Source organism: Podarcis vaucheri, assembly GCF_965113315.1.
Source record: "Podarcis vaucheri genome assembly, chromosome: 6".
Taxonomy (NCBI): domain Eukaryota; kingdom Metazoa; phylum Chordata; class Lepidosauria; order Squamata; family Lacertidae; genus Podarcis; species Podarcis vaucheri.
The window spans coordinates 33,690,226-33,704,716 of NC_138764.1; the positions used below are offsets into that span (position 1 = coordinate 33,690,226).

General features: G+C 40.0%; 1 protein-coding gene across 2 annotated transcripts in view; it reads left to right on the plus strand.

Annotated features, from left to right (window-relative positions):
* HFM1 (helicase for meiosis 1) overlaps positions 1-14,491 on the plus strand; it is a 57,988-nt gene that overhangs the window by 22,678 nt on the left and 20,819 nt on the right. For both annotated transcript variants that reach the window (XM_082227716.1, XM_082227717.1), the window contains exons 17-26: positions 155-288; positions 4,520-4,567; positions 5,718-5,798; positions 6,577-6,668; positions 8,329-8,435; positions 9,384-9,431; positions 10,177-10,274; positions 10,372-10,503; positions 11,679-11,764; positions 13,300-13,383. In XM_082227716.1, coding sequence (XP_082083842.1) covers positions 155-288; positions 4,520-4,567; positions 5,718-5,798; positions 6,577-6,668; positions 8,329-8,435; positions 9,384-9,431; positions 10,177-10,274; positions 10,372-10,503; positions 11,679-11,764; positions 13,300-13,383 — 910 coding nt within the window. The remainder of the gene's footprint in view (positions 1-154; positions 289-4,519; positions 4,568-5,717; positions 5,799-6,576; positions 6,669-8,328; positions 8,436-9,383; positions 9,432-10,176; positions 10,275-10,371; positions 10,504-11,678; positions 11,765-13,299; positions 13,384-14,491) is intronic.

Genomic DNA, 14,491 nt, shown 5'->3' on the forward strand with positions numbered 1-14,491 from the left:
GCTATTCTAGTGGCCAGATGGGAAGATGGAGGTGATGGATTTTGCCCCCAAACCTCTAGTTGCCTAAACTATTTTAAGAATGCAATGTACTGCTTGCCACTGGAAGACTTTTGGTATGTTTCATTTGTATGCATTTGCTTTCTGGTTTTCTTAGTCTGCACACACAACTCATTGAACACTTAAATGCTGAAATTGTGCTCCACACCATCACAGATGTGAACATAGCTTTGGAATGGATACGATCAACTTTCCTTTACATCAGAGCTTTGAAGAATCCAGCTCACTATGGTTGGTTACTCTTAACGTTTTCTGGACTTCAGTGTTCAATTAAAATATGCAACGATTTGGCATAATAAGGTCTGTTGCAATAAAATAGTCACATCTTGGGAAATAAATTAGGTATATTGAGAAATTACAGGAAAGATTAGTGGCATCTTCTTTTGTCTTATATGAGTTCTCATTTTCAGTAGAGATTTTGGCAATGAAAACTTTTGAAGCCTTTTCGTGAGTTGTGCTCAAATCCTTGCTACCTCATTTTGTCATAATCACATATACCAGCATCATTGCATTTGTCTTCCTAATATGCCCCCTTTTCAAGTTCTGTGCATGTCTTATAATAACAGAGCCTGAAGTTCTCTTAGTGCTTTCTGATACAGTGGTGCCCCGCAAGACGAATGCCTTGCAAGACGGAAAACCCGCTAGATGAAAGGGTTTTCCGTTTTGGAGGTGCTTCGCAAAACGAATTTCCTATGGGCTTGCTTCGCAAGACGAAAATGTCTTGCAAGTTCCTGTGGGTTTTTCCCCCTCTCCCCCTTTTTCCCAAGCCGCTAAGCCGCTTATCAGCTGATCCGCTAAGCCGCTAAACAGCTGATCCGCTAAGCCGCTTATCAGCTGATCCGCCAAGCCGCTTATCAGCTGATCCGCTAAGCTGCTTATCAGCTGATCCGCTAAGCCCGCTAAGCCGCTAATAGCGCTAATCCGCTAATCCGCTAATGGGCTTGCTTCGCAAGACGAAAAAACCGCAAGACGAAGAGACTCGCAGAACGGATTCTTTTCGTCTTGCGAGGCACCACTGTAAATGTCAAGACTTTAAATTTTCTCTGTTAATATTTGTCTCTTCAGCTAGCTTTATTTTATTTTTTACTTTATCCCTTCTCTTCTCTTCTCTTCTCTTCTCTTCTCTTCTCTTCTCTTCTCTTCCCTTCCCTTCCCTTCCCTTCCCTTCCCTTCCCTTCCCTTCCCTAGAAAAGAGAGACTCTCCTGGTAGGCTACTGTGCCATGGAAGCAAAATGGTTAGCTGCAAGAGGTCATCTATATAACCTGTAGCTACTGGATGCCACACCCATGAGTACAGTATTGGCTTCTGTTTGAAAGAAACTGCAGAAGCCAGTAGATCAGAATCTTTCTGAGAAAGCCAAAAAGGACAGATACAGGCATAGTGGATGAACACCAGGGAGATCTAGCAACAAGGCTGAAGTAGTGGAGTAGAGCATAGAGATACTGTGGGATAAATCAGCTTCATACAAGCAACATGCTTAACTCTAATTAATGCATGGTGTTAAGACCATAGAGTAAGCGATTTTGCCAGGCTTAGCTACGTCACTCCCCCTCACCTGGGGAGGAAGGGTTACTAAACTCTTTGTTCTCCATTCTGAACCCTACCAGTGAGGAGGTCTAAGCTGGATGTTGTGTGACTTAAGCAAGCCATATTTATTTTTCTGTACAAATGATTTAGAAACATTTACCATTTTGGAACATAAGTTATACTACCTGTCTTTTTTTTGCTGCTGTATGGAATAGCACATGAATATGACCTTTGAAGAGTTTGTAAGTAAAACATTTTTGACATCCTAAAAACGTGGTCTCTTTCTATGCTAGGGGAAGTGGGGAACTTTGAAAACAACTTAGAAGGGAATTCTAACAGCCTATATTTCCATGCTTTACTTTGCTTCATGTTTTGTGATTTCAAATTTCTGCTGGGGCTCTCTCACCAAAGAGTACTTGTCCCGAGCCTTGATCTAGGCATTCAGTGAATTCTCCTTTTATTATACCATATATTTTATTCTTTTCCTTTTTACCGAAAACCAACATATACAACATTAAAAACAAAGAAAAACAGAAATTCACTAATAATTAGGTGCGGTATTGGACATCAGGGAAATCCTGAGCAAAAATATGTATTTACAATATTTCTGAAGCAATGGATGGATAACATTTCAGTGTAGCAGAGGGAAAGACATTCCACAGTGTAGTCAATGGTGGAAAATGCCTTGCAATATTCTGTAGGCTGCGGTTCCATGAGTAAAATTTCCCCAAGTGATCAAAGTGATCTTATAATCAATACAGGGGCAACTGGTCTCAGGCAACCTAGTCTCAAGTTGTTCAGGGCTTTGTAAAAAGACTTTGAACACGGCCCAGTAGCTGATAGAAACATAATGAGCACACGAAAAGGTGGTGCTGGCATTTCACCTCCACTTGTCAGTATGAAGTCGCAAGTCTGCTTTAAAAAGAAATACAATTCACATTTATTAACCACTGTGTGACAAATCACTTTTGTGAAGTAGTGTGTGGCATTTCTGGTTTTCTGTTAAATAGACTTGTTTTTATAGAGGATCAAAAAAGAACATTAAAATTCAGAAAAACATTTCCTATCAAGTGAAAAGAGATCTATTTCCGCCCTGAAGGCAGAGTTTCTGCTTCTGCACTGATCCTACTTGCTGTCAACACCACAGCATAAGGCATTCTAGGGTGTTCAGCACAGTAGGATCTCTCTGTACATGGAACATCTGCTTTTCAGAGCTGTGAAAGAAAGGAAAGAAGTGGTAAACGGAATAGTTGCTTTGTTGAAATGCCCTTAAATGATAGCAGTTAGGACATTTAGCACCTTTCTCTACATCTGTTTTCACACTGACTTTGATTCTTTCAAGATACAGGTGAAGCCATTTTATTAGTAAATGGGAAAATAATCACAATAATAAGCTACTCCTTAAAACAAAGGTGAATACAGTATTTGTTATAGCCAACAGAATTGCAGGGTGAAGATTTATGCAATTGTTTTCTTCTGATTTATTTATGTAGTAAGACACTGAAGAAATATCATTGGGAGGCAATAATACATTCTGCATAGGCAGATATTTTAAGCTAGGAAAACAAAAAATAAGGGTTTTTCTAAGCCTTTGCTTTCATTCTTATTCCAGCTTCTTATGCTGTGTGCTAATAAATAATCAGTGCATGGTATAGTTCATCGACACAAAAAGGACCATTTCAGAGCTGTGACAGGAGAACAACACCCCCAAAGAATCCTGGGAACTGTAGTTTACCCCTCCCAGAGATACTATTCCCAGCACCCTTACAAACTACAGAATTCTTTTGTGGGGGAGAGGGATGTGTTTTAAATGTACAATACAATGAATATGCAACCCCATTCAGCCCACTTAACTGCAATTCTAGGTGCCAATTGAATATTGTTACCCCAATTAGTATATATGTTAGATTTGAGATTGATTATATATCTGTGTATAGGGACACGGGTGGCGCTGTGGGTAAAAGCCTCAGCGCCTAGGGCTTGCCGATCAAAAGGTCGGCGGTTCGGATCCCCGCGGCGGGGTGCGCTCCCGTTGCTCGGTCCCAGCGCCTGCCAACCTAGCATTTCGAAAGCACCCCCAGGTGCAAGTAGATAAATAGGGACCGCTTACCAGCGGGAAGGTAAACGGCGTTCCGTGTGCTGCGCTGGCTCGCCAGATGCAGCTTTGTCACGCTGGCCACGTGACCCGGAAGTGTCTCCGGACAGCGCTGGCCCCTGGCCTCTTGAGTGAGATGGGCGCACAACCCCAGAGTCTGTCAAGACTGGCCCGTACGGGCAGGGGCACCTTTACCTTTACCTTTTATATATCTGTGTAATATTTTATGCCAAAAAAAATTGGGTTTATGTATACAGTTTGTTCTAGCTCTTTTATATATGTGATTCTTTTATATATGTGTTTTTGGCATTGTAAATCACTTAGAGATGCCTCATAGGAAGTGATTCATAAATGAAATAAACAATAACAGCAACAAATTTAAGAAAGCATTAAACCAGATTTGGGGATTGAATATATAATTCACTAAATACTGAATCTGTATAAGCACCAATACCTTTGAATGGAGCTTATAGAAGTCCTGGTTGAGTAGCACCCCACTTTTGGTCAAGCAAGAATCAGCCTACTACTAAAGGAGACAGAAGAAGACAGAAGGACTTATACAACAAACAGCACAATAGTTCTGCACCTTAGAAACATGAATAACCCACTAGGCACATCAGGGCCCACCAGACACCCCGTTAGAATTGAAGAGCAGTCAGCCAGGCTATGGCCTTGGAGGCATCTTAAATCTCAAAAACCCCTTTATTTCTCATGGCTGGTAGGTCTCCATATATGTTCATTATATAAATATATTGTTTTTAGATTTCTAGTGCATATAACAGCTGAGAGTTCTTACAAATTAAAGCCATAATCAAATGCAAATGTTTCCATTGATGAAGGTTTTCCAACTGGATTGGACAGAAGTGGAATTGAAGCAAAACTGCAAGGTTAGACACTTTCCACCATGCTTGAAAAGATCATGCATTTTACATAAGTTCCTATGTGATCTATTAAGCCCGTACATCTTTTCTTCTTTATACCATTTATCAGTAGCAGCTTTGTTCAAAGTTCAGGTAATACTCGCGTAAGTTGTTAAATAATCTTTTCACCTGACTGACATATCCATCTAGATTCCATTTTAGATCTACGGCTTTCCTCACAACAAAGTAAGATGTAAAATGAAAGTACAGCCATTTTAAAAATGGCTGAGATAGGCAGCAGGTTACCATGCAAGGTCTTTACCATTTTAAAAAAAGTTTAAGCTGGGCCTTGTTTGATTTGTTATTGTTGGCATCCATCTGTCTTGAGAAACAATGGAATGCACATCTGAAGGTGAAGTTAAACCACTGGAGAATCACAGTACCTGCTGTGGCTGCAGAAACCAGTAACTTGTAATTGCTGCCTCCCACTTCTATTGTGTGCTGCAGCACCAAAGTGACCCCTCTGGGACTCAACCCTGGGCAGTGTGTATGGAGGTCCTGGGCTGCCCAGAAGACAAGACCCACATCTTGGCCTTACTGATGTGTTCCAAAGGAATACATCTGGCACCAGCTTGTCTACAGGAGATGGCAGAAGGAGGCATACAAGATGCCATCCAATCATCTTAGGGAGTCTACTCTGGATTTAATGTAGAGTTTACTCCTTAGCCCTTTCTTCTCCCAAAGATATGCCTCAAGGCAGAGGAGGTTTAGGACCAGAGTTTTCCTTCTCCTAGATGGGCTACCTTCTCAGGTTGACGAGCCCCATCTGCCCCTCACTTCTTTCTGCAACATGTGCAGTAATGGCCTTCTTGACTGTTGGACCCAGTATTATTCTTGTCTGCTCAATCTGCAGGAGCCTGTCTTCACATGCAGGGGAAGTCCCTAACTCACCAAGGGTTTGATTAAAATATGTTAGTTATTGAGAGCACAGTCCAGCAACTACTACTTGCCAATTTTAAACTTGTATTGATACCAATAGAAGACTTAAGCTTGTTTAAATTTCATATCAAATTCCATGAGACCCAAAAGTGCTTAATTTTAGCTGGAACGTGGCCTTAGGTACGTACCAAACTTTTTTCCCTACATGTACTAACAATTATTTCTCCTACTTGAACAGAATTATGTTTGAAGAACTTGAATGATTTATCTGCATTTGATTTGATCAAGATGGATGATAAACTCTATTTCAAGCCAACAGGTAATACTTAAAACTTACAAAAGTGAGAAGCTTATTTTTTTTAGTGTTTAGAATGCTTTCTGGATAGGGCACTTCCTCTGTTATGGCTAGGGCCCTAGATATTTTAGGGGTTCCTTTCCTGTCATTCCTTACGATTTCCATGATAAGAGCAGCCTCTTGCTGACACATCTATGTTACAAGCGTGTACTAGAGAAAATAGAAAATGGCTTCAAATCAGGTGCATTAAGAGGTTAAGAACTGGTGCCAGTAAATACATGCCCAAAGGCTGTGGTTTAAAACACATTCAGGATTAAATTGTCCCACTAGTGCTCAAAGTTCTTCTGAGGATTGTGGAGTTCAGCCACAGAATTAGTCATTAGGCAGCAAAGAATGTGAAAGCTGCAATAATGCCCATATTGGTTCCCAAGATAGGCATGGTCATTAGGCTAGACCAGACAGAACTGTTGATACTGCTGAAGTACGTTGTTGGGAGAAGTGTCCCTCTGCCACTTTATGCTAATTTGAGAGCATGGAAAGCTCTTATGTCAGTTCAGTGATTTCATAGTTGTAAATGGGAACAATTTTTCCCTTTAATATTAATACTTGAAATTCTCTTATCGGAGCAAGCCACAGTACTGTTGTTAAATCTGCTTAATGATGTGTTGTCTCCGCTCTCTAAAGGTGAGTAATTAAAAACTGGTAAGTCTGCTCAGGGTTATGATATGCAGGGAGAAAAATGGATGGAACACTACACCTGACTCACCAGAGTGCTAAGTGCTTTATATTTCTTTTCCTACAGAAACTGGACGACTAATGGCTTGGTATTATATTGCATTTGACACCATGAAAAAGTGTTTTACGATTCATGGAAACGAGACTTTACAAGAACTGGTAATTTTGTTACACAAATGAAATATGAATATCGTGAGCAGAAGGAGGAAAGGGTTTCTTGCTGTTTCGTTAGCTCTTGTGCAAGCTGGTGGAAGGCATCTTGTAGTGTAGCATCACATTGTACCAGGCATACTAGATGAGGAGGGCAGGGATGGCTGGGACTTATAGTTGCTGAGCGGACCTGAGTGAAGCCTGACTCCCACAGGTCTGTTTGTTGAGCCATGCCCCCCTAAGGCCGCCGCGGATTGGCTCTTTTGAATCAATGGATTTGGCGGGAACCCGTGAGCCTCCACGGTGGCCGAGGGGGACGTATTGCGCTCAAAGTAGCACATTGCATCCAAGCAGCAAGGGAGGCACTGCGTTGGGTCGCAACCACTGCTCACCGAGGAGGCACGGTAAGTGACCATTCTGAAATCAGGCTTTCTACCAGCAGAAGGGCACTATTGGATCCCAGCTGTTCCATATAATCCCATTTTAAATTTATACTTTACATGGTCATGAAGACTTAAATCCCATGACTAAGCTTGAATCCAACCCTGTTGTGTTCCATTAGGAATAGCGTTACAGTGGTACCTCGGGTTAAGAACTTAATTCGTTCCTGAGGTCTGTTCTTAACCTGAAACTGTTCTTAACCTGAGGTACCACGTTAGCTAATGGGGCCTCCCGCTGCCACCGCTGCGCAATTTCTGTTCTCATCCTGAAGCAAAGTTCTTAACCTAAGGTACTATTTCTGGGTTAGCAGCATCTGTAACCTGAAGTGTCCGTAACCTGAAGCGTCCGTAACCTGAGGTACCACTGTACTTGTTTTAGAATTGCAAGTTTTATCTGTTTTTGTAATGGTAGATTAAATAGCTATAACCTAGCCTGGGACCTTATGGTGAAAGGTGGTTAAGAAATCTTATTAATTAATTAATTAATTAGTCCATTAATATTACCACAGGCTATTTTATAAAAAGTTCCTCCCGCCATTTGCCAAACTTCGTAAATCAGATATTGCAACACTTCCCAATTAAACTTCTTAAAATAATCATTGTACATTAGTTTTGCAGTGGGTACAACCCCCCCCCCAATCTATTACATTCTGACTTGATTTATTTTTCTTTGCTTGTTTACACTGATGTGGTTCTGGCCTAGCCACTGATCACTCCTTGTAGTCTGTACTGTATATGCTAGAAATATATTGTAAAGGTCTGATTTCCTAACCAGGGCTCAGCTACATTAGCAAAGAAACAGTGATTTGAATGCATTATAAATATGCAGCACCAGCTGGTGCCAGAGAGCAGGAATTTTTTGTATGTGATTTTCCATAAGGTTTTTTTTCCTTTTGCTATAACGATTTAATTTCTGACTTATTTAGTGATTTTTCCCCTGTGTGTAGATCTACCCCAGGTTTCATACACGTGAACAATATATGGTTTGCACACTGTGGTTTTGCACTTAGCTGTACAATTGAACATTGAAGACCAAAATTTAATCCTGGTTTGCAATCCTGGTTTTCAGGGCAACCCCAATCATACTTTCCTGGTTTGTTTGTGCTAGCAATCCTGAAAGGCCTTATGAGAGGTATCAAAAGTAATACTGCTGTGCTTAAAATATAATTTAAATATTTAGAAAAGGCCAAGATGGGAGAATTTTGAATAAATGAAAGAAACTATTGCAGGTCACATTGATCTCCAGCTGCAATGAATTTTCAGACATCAAGTTAAGAACAAATGAGAAAAAAATACTGAATACTTTGAATAAAGACAAGAACAGGATAAGCATAAGGTACAAGGTGATATATTCAAAAAATAAAGTTTAATTTTGATTATAGACGACTGTTGCTGTCCTGCACACAGTTACATAGGTTTAAAATCACAGTTTCAAATATTACTAATTCCAGTTCCCACAGGAGATGTAAGAAGAAACTCCATGTGGTTAACATTTGGCTGGGTGTAGCAACTACTTGTTCTGAGTGGTACTACAATCCGCTTGAGAGCACCATGCCAACACCCTTCCTTTGCTGCTGCCCCTCACTCATTCTTCAGCAGTGCAGGAATTCATTTTGGAGCACCAAAGAAATGACAAAACAAGGAAATTACTGAAATTTCGCAATTCTTTGTTTCCCCCTCATGGTGCAAGAAGAACCCTAGTGCATGCTGGAGCATGGGGATGGGGGAAAGAGACACACTGAAAGAACTGGACTCAGGTTGTGTGACTGCTTTTAGTTAGCACTTGTCAGAACCAACAGTTGCTATATCTAATCGACTTTTCTGCCCACGTGTAGGTTCTTCTTAGATCTAGTGTATGAACTGTGTCTTAAGTTATTCTGATTTCAGCAGAACTTCGTTTACGTGTACTTAAAACTGGCTTCTACAATTAGTGGCACAATAAGTCAAATGCAGTCCCAGCAAAGTGGCCTGTCGTGTGCTTGATCATTCCATTGTTTGCTCCAAGCAAGCAGCAATACCAGGAGCATTATAGAACCATTTATGGTTGGTGGGCTGCATTTGGCTTTGTGGATCTCTTAATTCTTCAGGCCTTGTGTAGGTCACTAACTAAAACAAACATGTATATATCATTGCATGTGATCATTCTAGACATACATTGCTGATAATTCCTACAGGCTAGACAGTGTGTCATATTTGAATCCATTGTTTGTCATTGGACCATTAAGATGGGAGTAAGGTCCCAGTCTTATGGAATGAAAATGGAAATGTTGTGTTTCATATACAGATATCCAATGGAAGGAAAGATAAAAACAAGAGAAATGAAAGTGAATTGGTAAGCATTTAGGCTCTCCTATTTTAAAAGAGAAATACAGCAGCCACTCGCTGCTACTTAAGACAGTGATAAAATTCTGCGCAGTGGCGTAGCATGGGTTGTCAGCACCTGGGGCAAGGCAAGTAATTTGCGCCCCCTGAGAGAGAGTGAGTGAGCCAGGTAGGGGCAGAAAGCTGCGAGTACGAGCGCCCCCCCCCCGATGTTGCGGTCGGTGCGGCCGGCCCCCCCTGCACCCCCCACGCTACGCCACTGATTCTGTGTCAATTATTCCTGAAGAATCACTTCCTTTTTATATATAATAATTTTCATTAAATTTAAAATTTTACAATTTCAAATATTTTGCAAACTTTAAAATATCTAATGGCTTTCCTTTTTCACTATCCATGGTTCATTTTACATATTTTACTATAACCATTCCAATCAGTTTTCCCCTTTTACATCCATCAGAAATTATTTACTCCTTTGAATTTACCTTAATGCTGCCAGCGTTTTCAGCTGTATACAGTTATTTTCCATATATTCAATAAATGTTTTGCAGTCTTCTTTAAGCATATGTTCTTCTTGCTCTCTTATTCTGTATGTTAAATCTTCAAGTTGTGCATATCCTGTAAAATCACTTCTTAGCTTTCTATATACTCTAGATTTTATCCTGACCTTGATTCCCCCCCCCCCTTCAGTAGCTGACATGACTGAAATGTTTAAAATCTGTTTTGATAATTTGAATGATTCACTATTTCTTTTGCAGTCTTATTCAGGCACAGCTAGGATGCATTCCCATACAAGATTTCACATTGACACAAGATATAGGGAAGATTTTCAGAAATGGCATAAGGCTTACAAAATGTATGATAAAAGATCATTTTTACTTTTGGATTATTTAAAAACAGTCTGTCTTGCAAGATTCCCCTCCCCTCACCTGTATGTTTGTTTTCTTGTGCAGGGTTGTCTGAATTTCTGGCCTCCCGTCAAAACAACTTTATTGCATTATTAAGCTCTCTGATTTTAGCCAAGTGCTTCAGGTGTAGACTTTGGGAAAACTCACTGTATGTTTCTAAACAACTTGAAAAAATTGGTAGGTACTACAGTCAACAAGAAAGTACAATGTATAGTGAACTCACGCCCAATATTTGCTGCGGAGTTCAAAGGGTCATATGGGGAATTTCTGCATCTTAGGTCCCATCCACACTGTATAACTAAAGCAGTATCATTATCACTTTAAACAGCCATGGATTCCTCAAAAGAATAATAGAATTGTATAGAGTTGGAAGGGACCCTGAGGGTCATCTACAGTAGCCTGAGGTCCATGGGAAGAGAGATTCACTGTTAAACCACTCTAAGAACTGGAGCTCTGTGAAGGGAATAAAAGTCTGCTAACAACTTCTTAGAACCCTTAACAAATGACAGTTCCCAGAATTTCATAGCTGGGAGAAGACATAACTGTTTAAAGTGTTGTGATACTGCTTTAAATGGTGGTGCCTTACTGAGGCTTCTGACACACCTAAGAAATGAGACCCCTTTTTAAAAAACCTGACTCCCAGACATGGGGAGATGCTGCAGCAGTCTCTATTGTGCACAAGAAGAAGCAATTAGAAAAGAAAACCAGAGATGCTTCAATGTATGAACATATGCACTTGAGCGTGCTCACAGCATCTCTTTGGATACCAGCCTTTGCTGTTGGCCTGAGCGCAATTTGATACTGGCAAGAATTAACACACGCAGAAAGTGGAAAAGGCACATGTAGCAGATTAGGCATCCAATCCTTGGGCGTAAACTCCATTGAGCCCAGTTGGACTTATGGTAAATATGCACAGGATTTCAGTGTAAATCAGTCAAGTCAGCCCTTGTTCTAAACAGGCAGAAGTTTGATCTTTACCTCCTATAGCCAGAACTTTGAACTATGACAGGTGCATGCCAGCAACATGGCAAATTGTGACAGAAATTCAGCAATCCATCTCTGTTTCTCATAATCCACCTATAATTGATGGCCATTGCTATAAGGGTTTTGTCTTTAATTTTTACTTCTTGCATAAGTCTGTTCAGAAAATGAAACTTGAAGGAGAATTGTGCCAATGTTTTGAGATCTATTTGGTGTAACCCTCTTCAAATGTATTTTAAATGCCATTTCATATTTGCTTGCCTTTGGTGAAGATAATGATAATTTATTATTTACTACAGTATTTGTAAGAAAATGCTATTAGTAAAACAAAAAACAAAACAAAAACCAATTAAGACTGCGATTTTCAACAGGTATGACACTGTCAAGTGCAATGATGAGTGCTGGTCTGGTATCCTTTGAAAAAATAGAAGATATAAATGCAAGGGAACTTGAATTGGTATTTATTTTATCATCTGCCTATTTTACAATTTTGTTTAAGTATGTTTAATTGGCAGAAGGGGAAAGCAATAATGACACCACAGACAGTCCGTGATTGCTTGGATGTAGGTTGGAAAATGAGCTTGGAGCAGAATGAGTGAGACAAGTCGTCATATATTTTATTGCTTCCACTGTACTGTCATTGTTTGTGGTACCAAACACAATCACTTGAATAAAAGACTGGCTGATTTTTATTAATTATTTTGTAAGCACATATAAGGGCCCTGTAGATGGCAGTTACTGGAGGCTAGTGAAAAAGCAGGCTGTTAGGGTATTTTATCCTTCTATTTTTTCCATCAAAATCCAAGGAACCTGCCTCTTCTAAATCAGCGCCTGATGTCAGTAACAGACTGAATGAAGGTGAACAATCTGAGACTTAATCAGACACGACAGAGGCACTCTTGATCAGTCAGAAGGCAGATAAAGAAATAACGATTCAACCTGTGTTGGGTGGGGTTACACTTCTCTTGGAGACTCGTAGTTTAAGTATACTCCTGGATTTTGCCCAGGTTTCAATGGTGTCCAAGTATATGTTTGCACAATTATAGCTCATGTGTCAGCTGCATTAATTCCTAGCCATGATGACTGATCCCTGGGTTGCATCCTGATTGGACTACTGTAATGTACTGTACATTGGGCTGCATTTGAAAAATGTTTGAAAGTTTCAGCTCGTCTGGACGGCTGCAGCCAGACTGTTGACTACGGCTGCTAACGGAGAGCATGTCGCTCTTTTGTTAGAACAACTTCACTGGCTCCTGGTCCCTTTCCAGGCACAATTCATGACCTATAAAAGCCCCAGATAAGTTGGGCCCAGCTTAACTTAAAGTTCATATTTTTTTCTTTACAAACCAGCCCAGGTGCTAAGCTCTTCGGGTGAGCACCTTCTCTTGGTCCCATCAACTTCAGAGGCACAATTAGTGGTTACACAACAAACAGCCTTTTCTGTGGCTACTGTCTTGTTGTGGAATTCCCTCTCTAGAGAAGTTAGATTGGCTCTCTCTTTGTTATCGGTCCTCCGGCATGCTAAGATCTTCCTATTTAAACAGGCCATTGAAAATTATGTGCAGCAGATATTATTACTAGGCTGCTGTCTGAGCTATTAGTATTTTAATGGCTGTTATAAATGTGTTTTATTGCATTTTAACTACTTTTCCCTGGTTTGTTTGTATTACTTTTTATAGTGTTTGATACTATAAAATATACTATGTATAGTGTTATTTAGTATATGTAAGCTGCCTTCTATCCCAACTTGGGAGAAAGGCAGACAATCAATCAATCAATCAATCAATCAATAATCTAACATTTGTCAGCGAACAGTTTAATTAAAATATCCCAAAATTATGTTTTACTATTTTGATGCATTATGGGGAAATGGTTAGCAATGATAATACCAGGGGGACAATCTTTCTCAAATCGATGCTACTTTGTATTAGGATGTTTCAAAATCAATGCATACTGAATTAATACGAACTCTTTCTGAAATTAAATTTCCAGATTTTGAATAGGCACCCTCCTTTTGGAAATCAAATTAAAGAATCGGTAGCACACCTTCCAAAATATGAACTTACTGTAGAGCAGGTAAATAGAATGGCCTAATTGCATTTTTGTTCTGCCCTTCACCTTCAAAACAGTTGTATAGAGAAGGTTAAATAAAACTCTGTTCCTAAATTTCACAAAGATCGGTTCGGTTATTTAACTCTCATGACATGTGTAGTGCCCTCAATAATTACAAAGAAGCTCCTCAAGCTAAGAATTCCTAGGTTTACAGTGATTTTGTAGGAATGAAATGTGCTAACTTGGAGAGGAGGAGGAATAAGGAGCCTATAGAAAAGATCTTATAATTATAAATTGGAAAAGTAAACCTAAGACATGTTGATTTTTCTGTAAGATTTTGTCTGCACCGTGGTCCCTGTTTCTTGTAATCTCTCATTTGTTCCATTTTCTGCTTGTGCAGATTTCCTCATGTTTGCAGTATACACATAGAAAGGAAACTACAGGGAGAATTAAGAAGCAAAAAATTAGGTGGTAGATCAATATTGGATTAGGCACAATACCTAGCTCAATACAATGGTAGCTTAGGGTAGATACGTTTCTGGGTAGGACTCTCAGTTTCTCCCACAGCCTATAAACTGTCAAATAATGCCCTCTTGCAGGATTTGGCTGAACATGTGAGGGTTATGTGTAGGGGCAGGGATGCAGAAAGAAGCCCAGGACCCAATATCCTCATGCCAAGGCTCCTCTCTGAACTTTTCATGCTAATTGTGAAGGTCTGAAGGGGGCCACTTCTGGGTTCAGCAGAATGCATGTAGAAGCAACTGCGGACCTTATCTTATCAGGATTCCTGATCAAGTAGAGACTTCTAAGCACATTGTCACATATATAGAGAGAAGCCCTTCTCAAACCTTCATGCTCTGTGTGTAAAAGGCACTGTTTCGAACTAACCATGGTTTGGTGTAGTCTGAACTATGGTTTAGGGAAGAAACTCAGGATCAGAAACAACCTTTTGCAGTTGACTTGTTTCCTTAACCCTAATTCAGACTAAACACAATACTGGATTTGCACTTCACAAAACAAATATTGGTTATCTGAAAGCAGAAGTAAACGTTTTGCATGTCCTTGTGGCCAACCTGGAGGAGAGGGGAATGGGGTGTGTCAGAGTCAAACGCCGGCGTTTATAACATTAAAT